This window comes from Zootoca vivipara, chromosome 1 (genome assembly GCF_963506605.1).
Source record: "Zootoca vivipara chromosome 1, rZooViv1.1, whole genome shotgun sequence".
NCBI lineage: Eukaryota > Metazoa > Chordata > Lepidosauria > Squamata > Lacertidae > Zootoca > Zootoca vivipara.
Genome location: NC_083276.1, coordinates 99,665,313 through 99,685,293, shown reverse-complemented (window position 1 = coordinate 99,685,293; position 19,981 = coordinate 99,665,313). Strand labels below are relative to the sequence as shown.

At 40.2% G+C, this 19,981-nt stretch overlaps 1 protein-coding gene across 2 annotated transcripts in view; it reads right to left on the bottom strand.

The window, feature by feature from the left end:
* ARHGAP15 (Rho GTPase activating protein 15) overlaps nucleotides 1-19,981 on the bottom strand; it is a 375,586-nt gene that overhangs the window by 119,685 nt on the left and 235,920 nt on the right. For both annotated transcript variants that reach the window (XM_035130906.2, XM_035130887.2), the window contains one exon: nucleotides 13,857-13,934. In XM_035130906.2, the coding sequence (XP_034986797.2) occupies nucleotides 13,857-13,934 (78 nt within the window). The remainder of the gene's footprint in view (nucleotides 1-13,856; nucleotides 13,935-19,981) is intronic.

Below are 19,981 nucleotides of genomic sequence, written 5' to 3'. Positions count from 1 at the left end.
AATGTGGCCCTAAGTGCCAAAAAAGATGAACACAGATTTGAGCCACATTTGCGCAGTATCAGGTCAATACTTCAAATTGTACAGCATGTCTGGTTTTCGAGGGTAATGAGATGTGTATGGATGGGTGTGATCGAGAAGAGGAAGTGAGAGTTGAAGAAAGACTTGACTCTTGCTCTCTGAACAGTTTACTTTTCTCTAGTTTTGTGGAGAAGACGGTAATAAAATTCAATATTCTTTGGAGTCTGAAATTTCTATGTAAAATCCTCTTGTGCACATTAGACTCGAATCCAAGACTTTTCCACAACTATTAACTCAGCCATAGGAGCAGCTACTTGTTCCTAAAATGGATCATTTCAACATTTAGTGCATTTTAAGGCTGACTGTTAAGTCCTGATTCGTTTTGTATTGTTTGCATTCACCAAATATAAAACCGGATTTGATGACCTCTTGCATTGCTACTTCACTTCTGTCCAAACAGATCTGATGCAGAAAGCAAGCAACTCTAACTTGATCTCACAAAACAGTCACTCCCAAAGTGAATTATAGCCTGATTGAATTGTCTGTTGTGCTGGGGCCATAACGCAAGTGCAATGTCATGTGCAACAAAACGTCCAAGGATTTTGCACTGATGAGTTGCTCAGCAAACTCCTGCAAAGTCCTAGCATGTGGCAGATGTGGGTAAATGAGATGTTCCAGGGCAATAGCACATTATATATCATCTGCTTCACATAATTCAAGCATGTAAAAGCACCACTTATGATGCAATGACAACATGTAATTTGATTTGAACCTGGGGGATACCTGTCTAAATACATTTTTCGGAACTAAGATACTCTGAAATGTATTGACACTAAGCACAATGCTGAACAGTTGTCAGTAGTGGACTTGATGAGAGACAATTAACAGAAGTTGAGTCACAATGGAAGTGCTCAGGGCTTTATCTGTGAAAAACCTTACTTCTCCTCTACTTCTTTTCTCCTCAACAACAACCCCCAAAGCCAGTCAATGTGCAGACACTGATTTGTTTCACTGAACAAACTTCTAGCAAAGAGAGAAATATCCCCCTCTTTACGGATCTTCTAGATATTTCCTGGGGACTGGCACCAAGTACTATTTCTTACCTACAATGAAAATGACCAGATAGCAGTGTTTGGAGACTCACCCTTTTGCCACTCCACCCCCTCACCTGGCAAACAACATTAAACAGAAAATGAATTCTGACAAGGTTACGGCGCTGTTGGTGGGTGGTTCTTGAGTCTGGGAATTGGGTGATGATCCTGTTCTAGAGGGAGGTGCCTCTCCCTGAAGGAGAAAGGGGATTCTCCTGGACCTAGCATTTTCACTGGTGGCCCAAGTGGGGGCGAGGAGTGCTTATTTCCAGCTCAGGCTATCTCTAAACTGAGATACCTTGGCCAAGGTGCAATGCACTCTAGTAACCACAGACGCGGGTGACGCTGTGGGTTAAACCACAGAGCTTAGGGCTTGCCGATCAGAAGGTTGGCGGTTCGAATCCCCGTGACGGGGTGAGCTCCCGTTGCTTGGTCCCTGCTCCTGCCCACCTAGCAGTTCGAAAGCACGTCAAAGTGCAAGTAGATAAATAGGTACCGCTTCGGCGGGAAGGTAAACAGCGTTTCTGTTCGTTGCTCTGGTTCGCCAGAAGCGACTTAGCCATGCTGGCCACATGACCTGGAAGCTGTACGCCCGCTCCCTCGGCCAATAGAGCGAGATGAGCGCCGCAACCCCAGAGTCAGTCATGACTGGACCTAATGGTCAAGGGTCCCTTTACCTTTAACCTCAGACTAGATTGCTGTAAAGTGTTTTACATAGAACTTCCCTTGAAGACAGCCTGAAAACTTCAGCAACTGCAAAATGCAGCTACTAGAGTGCTGATTGTTAGTTCTATAAGATGTCACACAACACTTATCTTGTAGGATCCACACTGGCTGCCTACATGTTAATGCTGGTGGGTTTTTCCCTATCCTGGCTCTGAGTTTGGCAGATGTGGACCTCCTTGCCTTCCTACCAGCAGATGTATCTAACTGTCAGCTGAGACGGGATGTGAAATTCTCTCCCTTGAAGAAAAGGATGGATATAACTACAGGGATTTTGTTGTTTGGTTAAAAACATTTTGTGTTTTTTGTTTAAGCTACTCTGCATTTTAGGATTGTTTTACATTGTCTTGCTGTTTCATTAACATTTCAGGAAACTATGAGATCATATGAGGAAGAGCAATCTATAAATAAATCTGACAATAAGTAGTAACAACAAACAACAGCAACATCGACAACAACAGGAAAAGAATGATTGTTGAAATAGCTTGTCTACATCTTCATTGCCCCAGAGGAACTCTGGCCACACACTGATATTCTGCTTATTTTAGTAGTAGTAGCTATTTTAGGATTTCTATTAGTTAAACACTATTTGGTCATTTTTGTTGTTGTTGTTTTACCATTTATTATTATTTAATTGGGGCTGTTGGAATTTGAAAAAAGCAGGTTTAGAAAACAATCTAAATGAGTAGTGCCCAGCCATTTAGAACTCCCAAGGGGACATTTAAATGATCCACACCTAAATTATTTGCAATATGCCTGTGGAGAAGATTGGATGTGCAGAATGACACAATCCATGGTGCCGTCACCTGTCATATACACCTATGATGAAATAGCTTGAATACTCCCAAGTGATAGTCCTTTTCATAATGTGGTGGAAATGTTTGACAGAGGCAGCCAAATAAACAAAACAAGGAGGGGGGGGGAAAGGAAAGCATGAAAAGGAAATTTATTTATTCATTTTTAAAAATGTGAATCTTTTCAGCTCAAACCCAATGCCAAACACTCTCCTTCCTTGGAAATTTTTAAGCAGAGGTTGGATGGCCATCTGTCATGGATGCTTTAGCTGAGATTCTTGCATTGCAGGGGGTTGGACTAGATGACCCTTGGGGTCCCTTCCAACTCTAAGATTCTATGATCCCATGATGCCTCTTTCTCCTATCCAAGCCAGCCACAAATTTCAGCTATCCACACCATTTGTAGTACCCACAGTTGCTTTTCCCTAAAACCCAGCCAGTTTGAGGATAGTGACCATTAACAGCAATTTTACATAATTTGCTTTTTCATGGCATCTCCTCCTTCACCCATGCAGTACTAGTAATCTATCAGGGAGGCATACTAAATGCCTAAATCATTATGAATCGCCTACCCTTCCTTATTCCTTAACAATGTTTTATATAATGATCTAGTTTTGAAGTTTTGCCAGTTTCTTAAAAGGAAACTGAAGACGAAAAACTCTCTCTCTCTCTCTCTCTCTCTCTCTCTCTCTCTCTCTCTCTCTCTCTCTCTCTCTGTGTGTGTGTGTGTGTGTGTGTGTGTGTGTGTGTGTGTACCCAATCACCATAATCAATGATTTCATAAAATTTCTTTTAAAATATGCATGAAGTAGCCTGGGTGCTTAACCGGGAAAATTTGCTCAACGTCTCATGATACATACAACTCATTGGCTATACTAATCTTCATATCGGTTCCCAAAGGATATTGGCGGCTGGCTGGGGAAGAGAGAAGGAAAAACAAATGTAAACTATCAGAGAGGATTTCCCTAGCCCTTTAAAGTATACTATTTTCTGACAATCTTGCTATGTACTAAAAGTGCTGCGAATTCCATCATGCCCTTGGCCCATTAAGACTGTACCAAGCTGCTTCTCTGGAAGTTGGGAGCCTTTTGCAGTGAAGCTTCTTTGCCTCTGCCCACAGAGAGCCTTTGTTAACTGACAAGAGGACTGAAGCTTCTGGCTGCCTTTGAAATGGATATGTTGGGTCAGTGAAAACTGCTGGGTGCTTTTCAGTTGGGTCTGTATCCCTTCTTCTTCTTTTAAAAATACAGTTTTGAAAAGTAGCTGCTGCTGCTGCTGCTCCTTCTTCTCCTTTTCTCTCTTAAAAATAAATAAATCCTGGTTTTAACACCCAACCCATTTTCACTGACCCAATGAGTCAGTTTCAAAGGTAACTTCAGTCCTTAGTCGGAGTTAAAAAGGTAGGAGTGCTGATTCAAGCTCTTCTCCTTTAAACTGATCACGGTAGCTGCCAATCAGATTCAACTCTGGCAGGTCTTCAGAAAAACCTGTGCAGGTTTCATATTGAATTTTTCAAAATCCTGAAAAAAAAGGAACATGGGCACTTGCTTGTAAAATATTTTCACTGATCTTGTCTTTTCCTTTCTTCGGCTTGCTGATACAAGAAATAAGAATGAGGTAAAGCATCATTTATCTCATTGGCCTGGGGGATATGCAAAAACAGCCAGCTAATCAGATCTTAGGATAAATGAGACTACTATTTACCACAGTGTTATACCACAAGGGGATGACATAATGTGTGCCAATACATATGGGGTAGCTTCAGACAGTACAACATGGATGAATCCTCTTAATATTTATATGCAAGTGAGGGCCCCAGTACAATCAGTGGTCCTTAAATGTTCATAATTGGGCACAGGATCGCAGCTCTTTGTGACTACTAATAGTGACTAATAATGCCACTAGTGTGCATTACCTTTAGAAAGGGGATGCAACGCTTATAAATCCAATGCTGAAGGTATGCTGGAATCCATAAAATTTCCAATTACAGAGCTAGAATTTATTGTGCACATATGGAAAATAATACTTGTAAAAGAGAGAGGGGTTTGTGCCTGGTGCTGTCAATACTGTGAAGGATGGGGTGATTATAAAGCAAATTAACAATACTTTTAAATGTGCATTCACTTATCTTTCCAATTAAATCCTTGTTAAACAACTGCACAGACAGTAATGGTACTTCTGCAAAGCATGGATCAAGACAGTTTTATTGTAATTTTTACTTTGTAACAATTAATCAAGTAGTCATTTTCCTTATTATTAAATTATTTAGTTAATAAATATTCTCAACTGGCCAACGTATTTGTAGTTCACATGTAATTTTTTTAATGTTGGAACTTGTATTTGAATGTTGAATTAGATGTAGGACTCACTCAAGAGCAGTTTTATTTTATCACTTATTATTGTGGCAAATAAAATCAACTCCTATTAATGCCAGATGACTGTTTACTTTATAAAAATCTGCCATACTTTAAAGGCTACGTTACAGTCTCCCAGTTCTAATAACAATATTTTTCTTTTGCAGGTAGCAGAGGCTTTGTGTGTGATGCAGGTAGGAAATATTCATTTTCCCTCAAAAGGTGCATATAGATACTAAAAACACAGTAATTGACCTATGGGTGGTGTGCTGTATTTTACAGTTAAAATGCAAATAAGGACACTCAAAGGTCAAGCTACTCTGCAAATGTCAAACATTTTGTAAACAAAGAGCTTGATATGAGACAATTAAGATCTATCTCATTTTATGCATGAATTGACACTTATTGAACAATGCAATAAACAGTGATATTGATATTTCTATGGTTTGTGATAACTATACACATATTAGGACAAATTTCAAGTGCTCCAACTGGGTATGACAAATCCGTAATACCGGTACTTTACATTCCCCCACCCCCTGTAAATTTAGTGCTCAAGGGAATTACTTGAGCAATTCTTCTGGGAAAAAACTAGTTTAATAATAATAATAATAATAATAATAATAATAATAATAATAATAATAATTTTATTATTTCTACCCTTCCCATTTGGCTGGGCTTCCCCATCCACTCTGGGTGGCTTCCAACAGAAGGTTAAAAATACATTTAAAACATCAGTCGTTAAAAACTTCCCTAAACAGGGCTGCCTTCTAAATGTCATATAGTTGTTTATGTCCTTGACATCTGATGGGAGGGTGTTCCACAGGACAGGCGCCACCACCGAGAAGGCCCCCTGCCTGGTTCCCTATAACCTCACTTCTCACAGTGAGGGAACCACCAGAAGGCCCTTGGCACTGGACTTCAGTGTTCGGACTCAACGATGGGGGTGGAGACGCTCCTTCAGGTATACTGGGCTGAGGCCGTTTAGGGCTTTAAAGGTCAGCACCAAAACTTTTAATTGTGCTCAGAAGACTATAGTGAAGAAGACACACATCCTGTGATCTTTGGATGAAGGGCAGTACATAAATTTAATAAATAAATACACCAGAAATGGCTAAGCTGGAGTCTGGATATGGGCTGCCAAGCCACAAGAAGTGACCCACAGGCCCCACAGCTTTCACTCCTGATGTGATCAGGTGATAAAGTTGTTTTGTAGAGTACGATCACCACAGAGCAGGCAGAGTACTGACTTTATCTCCAAATCAGGAGACAAAAGATTTCTCTGGCTGCTCGTTGGAGAGGATTTCTAAAGAATAGTTAGAAGGATCTTTTGACTCCAGTCTCAGCGCTAATATCCTCAGCACTTAAACTGGAGATCAGGAGATAAAAGATCCTTCTGACTGCTTTGTAGAGATCCTCCTTAAACAGCCAAAGGGATCTCATTGACTGATAGATTTTATCTATAGAAACATACAAAGAACATAACATAAAGTATTAAAAAAAATCCTAAATGTAACTGAAAACATATTAGAAACTCAGTTCCAGAAACTAATAGGCATAGCAGGGTCACATAAAAATTACCATCCACCTAGCTCAGTAGAAAGAGAACAAATGTCACTATTATTCTTAATTTTAATGCAGCAAAAATAAACAGCAATGAGTCCCACAAATCAGCATACTGAGATGGTGGTATTACATCTTTATTTTCTTATTCACATGCTTTAGGAAAGCAAACGGTTCTGATCCCAAACTACCCCTCTTTCATCTCTGGTCTTTGCACTAAGCACCACAGAAATAAAGCCCCCTGCTAGCTCATCGAGGGCAAAAAGCTTCAAAAGGAAGAAAAACTTTCTGTGTGAAGTAAAAGGCAGTGTTCCCCATCATCCCCACCCCAGCACTGGAGTGGGGAGGGCTGAAAATTCAGATTGTGTGTTTGTGTGTCTTTGCATTTGTGTTTGTTTGTGTGTGAGTGAGTTTATGTATGGATGTTCAACTGCATATATGTGAGACTCCCTATCAAGTGAGTGTGTGTGCTGTATTTCTGGCAAATGTGCACATGTGTTGAGTATATGTGTTGTTTGCATGCGTAGCTTGTGTGCATGTACTTACACACTGAGAATCCCACCAATGGCATGTGCCCTTGGGGGGATAGGGGACAGTCAATATGGCCCCTGGGTTGAAAATGTTTAGCCACCCCTAAGTAGTATGTGATGCTGATCAGAAGGTCAGTGGTTTGAATCTCCGCAAAGGGGTGAGCTCCCGTTGTTCGGTCCCAGCTCCTGCCAACCTAGCAGTTTGAAAGCACGCCAAAAAGTGCAAGTAGATAAATAGGTACAGCTCTGATGGGAAGGTAAACGGCATTTCCATGTGCTCCTCTGGTTTCGCCAGAAGCAATTTAGTCATGCTGGCCACATGACCCGGAAAAAAACTGTCTGCGGACAAATGCCGGCTGCCTTGGCCTGTAAAGTGAGGTGAGCACCGCAACCCACAGTCATCTGTGACTCGACTTAACTGTCAGGGGTCTTTACCTTTACCTTTTTTAAGTAGTATGTGAAGCAATATTTCCAAAGTTCCCTAGAAACTCATATGTATGCTGTTCCAGAGTTAAAAGGTCTAGGAATTATTTAGAATCTGGAGTAAGTGGATACATTTGCCACACATCCATTAGAAATCTATAAAGTTAACTTGGGCTCTGGATTGGAAACCTAAACTGAAGTACGGGGAATTGATGTCATCATAATGACATCTTACACAAAGTTCACAACAAATCATTACAATGGCGGAAATCAGTGAAACATGGGTGGCCAACTTGTGGCTTTCCAGATGTTGTCAGACTCCAACTCTCCTCAACCTACAAGGGCATCGCTGTTCACTTATAGAAATTACAGCTCCCTTCCCAACTCTTCCAGTTTCCCATGTATAATAGTGGATAGCCAAAAGGTTCCCTGATAATAATGTTCCCAATTGTATGGAATCTTTACTGTAATGAACTTAAATCCCACTAGTTACAGGTACGTAGCCGTGTTGGTCTGCCATAGTTGAAACAAAATAAAAAAAAATTCCTTCCAGTTGCACCTTAGAGACCAACTAAGATATTTGAAGAAGTGTGAATGCACATGAAAGCTCATACCAATGACAAACTTAGTTGGTCTCTAAGGTGCTACTGGAAGGAATTTTTTTATTTTGTTTAAATCCCACTGTTGAGGAAACAGTGACATCACACTAGCATTAATATTCATTTTGTTTTGCAATATCTTTCAAAGAGAGGGGTGGTGGTGGGGAGAGTATTACTGTTCCCAAGACTCCTCATGACTTTGTGTTACATGAATCAATGTAACTGACAAAGTTTTGAGCTGGGAACTGTGTACCATATTGAAAGATGTTATAATACAGGCCTTTTATGATCAAGATCTTTTCAGCTTTTAATAGGAAAAATAAATCATTGATAAAAGATAATCTTGTCACCTGAAAGGAGCACAATATCAATGACCTACTGTACAACACACACACACACACACACACACACACACACACACACACACACACAAAATGTATACGGCAGTGCTTCTGTTGTCATTGCTGACAAAAGCCTTAAGAACTGGTAATAAAAGATCGAGTAAAAAAAGTGGGGGGGGGGGGAGTGATCCAATGTGTTTTTTTTTATATAAAAAATACCAGAAGACACTTTCTAAAATGTTTAACAATTGTAAGATTTTGGTCCTTTTTCTCCTCCCCTCATCATTCCCCCGATTGCCTTTTATTCATTTTCTGATCATACTGATTATGTTCACAATATAAAGATAGGGGATACTGATAATGCTTAGGTCCAAGGCTCATTCTCTCTTTCTCTTAAAAACAACAACAACCCCACAAAAATAAACTTACAGTACACTTGACATTCTCAAGCTTTCCTCGAATGTTTTGTGGTTCAAGATTCCAGTTGCAATGAAATAAAGACAGTCTAAATTTATGTCTGTTTTGCACTTCACAGAGCAGGGGTTTCTATGTAAGAATCATACATGCCCAAATGGCAGTGTAGAAATGAACAATCAAGTACTTTGCTCATGCAAGGATTGATAGACTGCTCAATTTGGGGCATTTTAAATGGATTTTTTCATGCAGGGCTGGCTAATGCTTATTGCTGAATAATATTAACAGAAGCAACAAAATTATGCCCAAAAGAAGAAGAAAAATGTTATATACAAAATAAATACAAAAATATTTTAAAAATCAAAAGTTTCCCTTCTTAAGTACAAGGGGGGAGGAGACGACAAATCACCATATCAAATAAAATTATTTTAAAAATGAAAAAGCAGCATTAATAATAACACATGCATCTCATTATTGCCAGTAGCCACCATAAACCCACCTTTGAGGGGCTCTCAGTTTTGCACAAGAGGTAATAAGCCACGTGCTCTACTTTTGATGCCATGTGCATATCAAGCTTCTGAGCTACGGCTACAACGAAAAAACCTGCCAGCATTAGCAGGTTATTCATATATTTTCTATAAGCCTAGCTCAGAACCAGAAGTTTGGCCAAAACTAAGCTGGCATTGCTACTGTATGAAACATAATACAGTAATATGGGGCTGTAGCTTCTGCGTGTTGTTTGGCGATTCTTTTGATAATTTATCAGAACAGATATAAATTTGAAGCATTAATAGATTTTTGGCAATAAAATGAAGGTAAAAAAATAAGAGGTCTAGCACTATGTAGCCCCATGTGGGGTGTGTGCTTGGAGAACGACCTCCACTTGTGCAATGGGACTCTCACCCATGCACTTGCTAAACCTAGTTGTTCCCCCAATCCCGCCAGAGCAGATTTAGGGGTGGAGGTAGGAAACGGGTTATTATGTTTCTGTCAATGTACCTTGTCCAAAGCTTGGGACTGGAAGGTGTAGGGAAGGCTTTTCCTCTAGTTAAAAGCTTTTCTTGACCGTCAAAACTGAGCTCTCTTCAACTCTGGTGTTTGTTGTGTCACCCCTTCAACTGGAATTTTCTCTCTTTTAAAAATGCTTTATTTGTGCATTTTCCAAAATTTAATACATACATCTTTCAATTCTCTTCATTTGTCTCATTTCTCCAGACTTGCCTGTCCACCCCTCCATGGTTTTCTACACCTTGGCCCCTGTTATGCTGCATATCCATCTATACCACCCATTTTGCTTCTATACAATATCTGAAGTGTTATTTACTGCTGCTCACATATCTATCCCTACTTGGAAATTTATCTGGTTGTTGTAACTCTTTAAAAATTCTCCAAAGTATTTCCACTCTTCCCTCACCTAATTCTCATCTTGATTCCCCATCTTGGCTGCAATGATGGCTAAGATGGCATTCTCTTTTTATGGTAAGCCTGGAAACATTTGTTTCCCTTTTGCTCACATTTTTCTGCAGCACTTCATGGTGTCCAAATCACCGAGGTGCCACAAGGCACTTGGGACAGTGGGCCCCCACTTTGACTTGAGTTGCCCTCAAGTACAGATTTGGCTTTGCCTTGGACAAGCCAAGAAACCCGCTGCAGTAATCTGTTTTTCCAAAAGGCTTCATCAAATCTACTGCATTTTACAAAAAGGTACAACTGGGTGTATTTATATCTGATTTGTATTTCTTATTTGTTCGTACGGCTAACTATTCAAACTGTAAAGTTAGTGTCTTTCCCCCCCTAAAATCATTTGCTCAGGAACTATTTATCTTGTTGCATTTGTAAGCCTCAATATATAAATAAAATATATAGAGTTATTGACTCACATTTTCTGCATAGATTAGGAAACAAGAGGCTTGGTTTATTGGGGATTGTTTCCTCTGACAGCTAGTTACAGGTAGGTAGCCGTGTTGGGTCTGACATAGTCGAAACAAAAAATGTAAAAGGAAAAATAAAAAATAGAAACAAAATACCAGCCTATCAGCCAACCACCCATTCCCACCACCCTTCTGAGTAATACCCCTCCCCACCTTCTGACTATACATAAGGGTCTGGTGACTTCTGTTTCAGTGTATCTGAAGAAGTGTGCATGCACACGAAAGCTCATACCCATGACAAACTTAGTTGGTCTCTAAGGTGCTACTGGAAGGAATTTTATTTTATTTTTTGTTTCCTCTCACAGCTGTTCTTTTTGAACTCTAGCGGGTCCTCACCTTGGAAAGATCACAATTGTAACCTCTCATTTTCTCATGTCACAGCAAAATTTTGACCTGCTGCATCACACTCTTGTTCCTGGGGTATCTGCCAGGGGCACCAAACGTACGTCCTACGCAGTAACACCAACACAGGACAAAAAGGCCGTATTTGCAAGCCACCCTGAAAATGAGTTAGTTGTACACCAAATTGCTGGACTTGCATGAGGAAAGGTGATGGCAAAGTGTACATCAATGGATGACTGATCAAGCAGCTTGGTCTCTTCCACAGTTCTTTAAAGCAGAAATGAGAGCAGAGAATGAACATCTGAAACAGTACTTCTGGGAACAGGAAGAAGTGCAGTCTGTCTAGAGCTTGCGTGGTGAAATAAGAGCTTTGACTTTTTATTTTTAAGTTGAATGACTTTACTGACTTGGTGGCTTGGGATGGATTTGGCAATTCAGTTTCATACAGAGATGTAGGACTTAGTTCATCCCTGGTGTAATTCAATCAAACTCAAAGTGATGAAATCCTTTGCATACATTTGATGACAAGTTCACAGAAATGTTTTGAGGAGACTTCAATGGAGCTACATTGGGGAAAAATTTGATCCTTTCTGGGATTTCCCCCCGCTAATTTTAAATGTCTTATGGTTGTATTCATAATTTGAGGCTATTCTTCAGAAATAAATCTCAAAATTAGGACAAGTCACAGAGCAAGAAAGAACACAGAATACCTAACTAAAATACCAGAAAGAAAATAGCAACAATCAATAATAATATAAGATTTTTCTACAATATTTTGCATAAAAAAGTAAATGTAAAGTTAAAAAAACAGTTTCAGGAATACAACATTTTATACATGATTACAAATGCCTAGAACAGGCATCTCCAAACTGCGGCCCTCTAGATGTTTTGGCCTACAACTCCCATGATCCCTAGCTAACAGGACCAGCAGTCAAGGAAGATGGGAATTGTAGTCCAAAACATCTGGCGGGCCGAAGTCTGGGGATGCCTGGCCTAGAATAATAAATGTCCCAGAAGTCAACACTCCTCATTTACTAAGGCCATCAGAAGCCTTGGAAAAAAGTAAGTCTTAACCCGGCACCCAAAAGATGTCAGCATAGTTGCCAGGTGGACCTCACTGCAGAGATTATGCCACAGATGGGAAGCCACAACTGAAAAGGCCCTCTCCCTTGACATCACCCTACAAGCCTTCCTCAAAGGGGGTTCCTGGATAAGAGCCTCAGAAGATCTAAGTCTGCATGGATTCATATTGGGAGAGGAGTTCCAGAAGATATTGGGGACGTGAACTATTATGGACATTTTTCAGAACCTCAGTATTAACGTATTTCTAATACACACATTTTATATGTGGAATCTGGAATATATGACATACAACACATCAACAGCATTAAAAGTTTTGGGTGGGTTTGTTCATTTGTCTTCCTCCATGCCAATAGTGGTGCTGGGGTTCATAGAATGCAGCAAAATAGTGGGCAACGTTGTCTGTGTCTTGTCTGTGTGATGGGCTCAGTATCTTGTCTGTGTGATGGGCTCATGGGAAAGAGCTGTCCCATGAGCCCTTGCAAGGGGGTGGGGAAAACCAATATAAGACTGCTTCCCCTGGAGCTCAAGGCCATTCCGCCTGGATAGCTTCCTATCCACCCTCGGGTTAGAACCTTCACTGAGCAGTTTTGGGTCCCTGGTTGACACAGCCAGAATTTTTTTTCCCTCAACCTGATTGGCACTTGGTTGAGTTTTCTCCACCTTTTCCGCAGTGAAATTATGACCTTCCTTTCTTAGACAGAATAAGGTTGTTTTTTTGAGGGCGGAAATGGCATTGGGCAGGATCAACAAAGGATGGGGAGCCCACATAAGGGGCCTGAGGGGAAGACTGACCATGGCACTCCCAAGCTTGGTGTTGGGGTACCTGCCTAATAAGGTATCTGCACCCTGGTTGCCCAGTAAGACCTTGCTTGTTTGGCTTGCAGCTAGGCAAGGTTCAACAATGGATGACCCCAATAGAACGGATTTGGGGCAGTCCAAACATGGCAGATCCATTCCATCGACATGGGGTCTGTGGAATGCTGAAGTAATCTTGGCCCCAACGCCATGCCAACCCTTGCCTGCTGCTGTCAACAAGGATTTAGCCTGATTTTATCCCATCACCATTGTACAGTCTGTTTATTTGCTGCTCTCATGGGTCAGATAATGTACCTTTCTGGGTAATCTAATGATGGCTTTTGTACCGGTACCTATTGAATAATTTTAGACTTATTTTTTGTAGTATTGCAGAGAAACATTAAATTGTTAATGTGACTCAGTGCATATTTTTGACTTTTACTCTTTCCCCTCCTATGGCATCATTCCCAAGTGTCTTTGTTTTTTCTTCTATTTCATTTTCTTATTCCATGTCTTTTTAGACTTGTAGGCCTTCCCTTTTTTAAAATGTGTAATATTTTAGCATAAATTCTTAACATAAATTTAGCGTCACATTATAATTCCTCACTCCTTTTGTTGTCCCCCCCCCATTCTTTTGCTGGCTTATTTTCTTTTGCAGCATGACTGTTGCTCGTCCCCTTCTCCCTTCCAACCCATATATTGGTTGTTTGCACTATCTCTGTACACTTCTCTTCTGCAAAATGCCACTCTTCATTTTCTGCTACTAATGTACCACGGCTTCTAAAATCCATTGTATTGTCATTTCAGACAGATAAGTACTAAACAAAACATTACCAGGGTGAAGGAATCACTTACCATGATTGACAACAAATCGCAACTTCTGTATCGTTGCCAGATTGCCGCTGACTCTGTATATTCCATCAACATCCAGACCTGAAAAAGGAAAACATATTTCACATTGGCTTGTGCGAGTATTATACTTAAGATGTCTGTCAAGAAAACATAAATGTCCTAAACCATAGAGAAAATTTTACTTCAGAGAACTTCTTGATAACCATTCTGTTGATGAAACAGAGTCACATGATGTTCTTGTTCTGTTTTATTTGCCTTTCAAGGTGAAAGTCCCCCCCCCCCTTCTAAATCAGAATTTGCCTGAAGGTGAGTGGATTACTGATATACACGTAGCTCCCATTTCTATGAAAACTTCCACATTCAAATAAACAGAAGGGAAGCTCCTTGTATTAGGGTTGCCATATTTCAAACAGTGAAAATCCAGACAGAAAAGCTGATGGGCTTTATGGACAAAATAACTTTGTAAAAAGCCGTTTTGGAGCTATTTTCATGTAAAAATGGCTGCCATACATCCGGAATACAGCAGTTGTAAACAGTGTCCAAGCAGAAAATCCCATAATCCCATGTCGGAAGTCTAGCTTTTGGCAGATTTTCATAAAAATAGCTCAAAAACATTTTGTTTTGTTTTGTTTTGTTTTTTTGCAAAAAAGCTTTCAATAACTTTGGGCAAAAGGAGAAACGCCCCCCCCCAAAAAAAAACCACGTGTGGAATTTCATCTCCACTGAATGGTGGAGTTAGAGAAGCTCTATGTACACATTCCAGCGCAGTTGCAGCTCTGCTCTGGGATTTTGCTGTACAACATATTACTTATGGCAAACTTGAAGGGCTATACAGAAACAATACTTCTGTATCTCTTAGGTAGATTAAGAAATAAGGAGCAGGCAATTGATCATGTGATCCTTCCCGACAATCTCTTCCCAGAGGAAACTTCCCCAGTTGAACTGTGATTAGTCAGGGGATACGCCAGTAAGCACTGACTTTAGGTATGTTGAATGCTAACCAGGTTCTCAATCAAAACTCACCAGCCAACTTTTCACTTGGTTCCAATCCTAGTTAAACAGGGAACTTCTTTAACTTTAACCTCGGTAAAACTCAGCGCTGTGCCAATGCATTCTTTAATTTCACTTAAATTATAAAGTGGCAATTTGCTTTGGGGAGGGAAGAGATTTCATTTACAGTACATACATGGCCCCAAACTACAAACGCCTCAGATTATTGACTGCAGATCGGTCTAGCTAATTTGACTGGATCTATTCTACACAATGTGGTTAAAAGAATGCACCTGGAGACATTTTCAAATGTACCAGTATGGCTAAGGGTTAATAAAAGTCTAAAATTAGCAGCTCTCCATAAACCTTTGGTACTGTTAATAAATTGAATATGAGAAACTATACTAATCTGAAGGATAGTGTATCTTGAAGAGCAATCTTGAAGACATGAGTGAAAGTAGAGACAATTAGCATTTTATTTGGACACTCCACAATATGGCAGACTGAGGAAAATGTTGAGAGCACTATGCACCAATTACAGTGCACACATGCCATAGACTTTCTTCTCTAAATACTTTGAAAGTCAAGCCAAACCAAACCAATATAAATTGGTGGATTTGGACATCCTTTTTATGACCACATTATCCCAGCTGGATTAGAAACTACTTATTTTGGAAATACATTTAGGCCATGTGTGTGTGTGTGTGTGTGTGTGTGTGTGTGTGTGTGTGGCTGTGTGAAAAAAGATGTTCTGCCTTTAACATTATTCTGTTCTGAGCTTCTGAACAGTTTTCAAAGAAAACAACTTCAACTTCTAAGAGCACCTTTATCAAGAACAAAAACATCCTCATTCTACTGTCAGTATTTCTTCATGGTAGGTTTCAAATGCTTGTCGGGGGAGTGGGGGGGGAGGAGAGAGAGATAAAACAAATGTATTTTTCAAAGGTTTTTTAAATTTTATTTGGGGATAGCATTAACTTTTAGTGGCAAAGAACATTCTGGAATAACACATATTCACTGCAATAAAATCCTAGTTTAATATATGCTGACCGTCTTATGTTTCAAAATGGTGTTTATCACTGAGACAGATCATTGGCTTCCCCCAAGAGAATATCAATATTTCTCCCTCCCTGTTTTGTTTTAAGGAGCTTAGAATGGTAGGATGGACACAAAACCAGGAATCATAATACAAACGGTGCTCAGAAACTCAGTCAAGAAAAATGCAGCTGTTGTAGCTCATTCCCACCATAAATCTTATAAGCTTTCCGGCTTATATCAAGGATAGGAATTAATTTTCTTTTCTTTTCAGTGTGTGTGTGTGTGTGTGTGTGTGTGTAAAGCATTTTTTAAAAAAAAATGTTGTTGGGTTTGGGTCACAGTTTCCACACCTTATACATTTCGTTAAACATTTCCACTTTAATCGAGACACTTCTGCTGAAACACTTCTACATGCCTCATGTGGAACCCATGCCTGCTGCAGTGGATTATGGGTTATATTGCAGGAAGTGTAATATAAATTAACAAGAGTTAGGATGAAGGAAGAACATAACATTCTACTAAGCCCATTGTGCCTCCTCCTGCTGTGCACATGACCTCACATGTGCACGATGACGCCCACTCCCTCCCCCCCCCGGTTGGGCGAAACCCACTGTGTGTGCCAGCAGGGAACACATTGGTGAAGCAACACTCAAGAGGATTCAACCTTCCTGCTCTCTGCAGTGCAGTTGAGAAGAGGGGGGAAAGCAGATGAAGCTCCTCCTGACCACATAGGATTTTCAAAGCTCTAATTAAAAAAGTAGTTTCACCCCATGAATGATTCAGGACTGGATCTGGGTCAGGTGTTCCCCAGGTCGGGGTCAGGGCTCTGAATCAAGTGGGGGGGGGGGAGTCTCAGCAGTTTTTAGTTTCTGAAAATTCCTGAGCATTGCTGTGCACTTTCAGCTAGTTAGAATATAGAGTTGTTACAGACCCTATTCCTTTTAAATAAGGCCGTCCCTAGTTTTGTAGCTTGAATAGCTGTATTTTGATCCTCAGTGTACAGATAAGTCACATCATTTTCTTTGATCCTCTCCACACTGCTTGATGTCTGAATGTTTGCTTAGCTATCAGTGAACAAGGAATAAGGACGGCCATCCAGAAAGTAGAATTTAAACAGTAGACTGCTCATCAGCATGCAGACTTGCACTTAAAATATACAAATCAACTTTGCCTAGGTCTTAATTTGACTTCTGCTATGTACCACTGCTTCCGCATAGCGAGTTTTCAGTTGAATCAAAAAGAACATTAGCAATAGTGGTGTCAGCAAGACTTCTATTGAAGGTTTATTGTGACAAACTACAAAACATACACTTTGAAGCTTTTTAAAAAATGTTAGATTATGCCATGAAAGTGCCATCATTCTTGAGGCGTTTTCACTATAAATGAGCAGTTGCCCCTGATAAATATATGTGCTATGTTTTATGATTAGGGGAGTTTGTTTCTTGGTTTTTTAAATATTTCTCTTCTCTACCCCCGGCTCCCCAATTTTTGTAGCCAAACAAAATGACCTCATTGTTTCCCACTCTTATTTTCTTTTAAACATTAGCTGGGATGATTGAGATTCAGGAATGTGGGAAAATGGATTCCCAAGCCATGTCTATCCCTTCTAATTCTGAGCTGTAATTTTTGGCTTGGCTTGAATCACAGTCATCACATTTCAGTATGAATCTCACTGTAAAGTGATCTTTCTCAAACATTTCTTTCACTCATCTTGGGATCAGAAACAAAGCAATCCTACTCTTTCAACAAAACCTTTAGAATTTTCTTTTTTTTAAGCAAAAGAAGACAAAAAAAAGCAACCCAAATTTCCTTTAAGATATGTAGAGGTGTGTGCATGTTTTTAAAAAGGAAACATCCACAGTTTGATTACAAATCTTGTCATCTATATGTTAGATGTTACAGCGAATTTGACTTGTTTTGTCTGAGGGCCACACAGCAGAAAAATCGGATGATTCAAATGAACACACTGCTGAAGACAAGTTCTATGGTGTGACTAAAAAGACAAGATTCTTTAAAAAAACACTACTATTAATGAAAAATATTTATCACCTAATTTATTTCTGTTTACTTTTAAAATTACCAAGTGTTATGATGAAGGAAGAACATAACATTCTACTGAGCCTAAACAAAAAGTATAAATGATAGCAATTTGATTGAGCAGGAATGGCAATTTGAATTTAAGACAATTTTTTTTCTTTTACTTTATAGTGTATATTAACATAACAAGGATCCAGGCTTAATGCCTTTTGAGATAATGCTTTAATGGCAAAATTATGTCCTCAAGACACTAACAAATCATTGAACACTTTGGTACGAAGCTAGTATGTCCTTGCATGGCCAAGTCCACCATAATCTAACAAAAAACAAGTATGCTTCTATGGTCCCACTTTAGGATGTATAAAGATAGGAGTGCAGATTCTTCAACATTATAGAATCGGTCAATGTGCTCCATGTACAGCAGTCCACAACAGCCCACTGAGCTGTTTTGCAAACAGTCACAAAGACATGAGAAACACAACCACTGTGTTGCCTAACAACACAACCAGTCAACAATACCAACCATGCCCACCAGCATTTCATAGATGAAAATAGGAACATGTTTGCTTATTTTTAATACACCAAAGACCTGCAGCCCACTTCCATTATTACCACTGGCATGGAGAGCTTTTCAACTAAGGAGGTACAAGCCCATAGCTTTGGGGCAAGACAGTACATGCAGCCAGTCTTCACATGCACAAAGCCAGATGTTGCGGAATTCCTGGGCTGCCTGCTTGGGTTGGCAGGCTTTCAAGCCACCTGTCCATTTGAATTCTGGCTGGGCTGAGTGGGTGGGGCTTGTGAGCAGACCAGAGGGGAGCAGGCTTCACTCCAGTCCACCCCCCAGCCTATAAAGGCTAGCAGCACCCGACCCTAGGGACTGTAGTCGGCCAAATAACATCCCTCTCTTCCCACCTGATTCAGTAATGCTATGGGTTTTGTATGTTAACCTTTTCCTTCCTAGGGCACTGCATTTATTGGCTTTGCTGTGGTTCTATAATGGTTGCTGTTTTTGAAGCTGGGAAGGTATTTGCCAGCAAACAGATTGGCCCCATTTGCAGGTTTTGCCTTCCCCATGACAATAGTCACAACTTTGGCGGTCAAGGCATTGGGTAGAACCTTTTTAGTCTAACAGCATGTGGGGGGGGGGTGAAGTGGTGTATCACCCCCATCTTTGAACAGTGCAATAACAGGACCCCATTAGCGGGGTCTAGTCAGAAGTCTGTCCAAAAGCCAAGGCATCTGGAAGAAGGGCCATAGAGCTTCCTTCAACAGCTTGGGAAGGCCATCCATGTAGACCTGTGTCTCATGGCAGACCCATTAATCCTAGGCTCAACCCTGTCACGTGTCAGCCCTCCACTAGGGATGAGGGATGATATACACCCAATGTCTAAGCCAAATCAAACCTACATATGGAATCAAAGCTGTAGCCAATTTTTTAAATCTCAGAATGTTGCCCTATCCAATTTGTTCATCTTCATATCTTAGGCCTTGCTCCTTGGGGAAGAGTCACTGTGAGTGGGTGCACAAATGCATTTGGTTTGGGTTTTTTTTACTTTTAGTTTTGGCTTTCAGCAAATCTTGCAACAAACAATACGGTTTTATAAAAACCAGTGCAATGAACTCTTTGCTGTTCTCTGCCACGCAATGTCTAATTGTACTCTTGCAAAGCTTAGCTTGGACTCAAATCTAACAAGAAGTGTGGCTTTAGTCTTCATATCTTAGTTCTTGCAGAAAGCTTTCCTCTTCGTTGACAATATGATTATTTAGAAATCCTCAGTGAAGAAAGCAATACAGTTGCTAAGCCAAAAGATAGCAACAAACTGAAGCAGTGGGCAAGATTCAGAGTGACTGGGATACAAATCAATTTTAACAGTGGCAATCTAATTTCCAAAGAGGTAATGTTGACAGGTCTACAGTGAGGTCACTGAGTGTGTTATAGTAACATCTGGCCTTACACTGAAAAACCAACTGTTAGCCATTGTAGATCCTAAGAGGGAGGAAATGATTAACCTCTACAGAGGCCTTTCTGAATGATACTCAGGGTCTCTAGAGTGTATTAT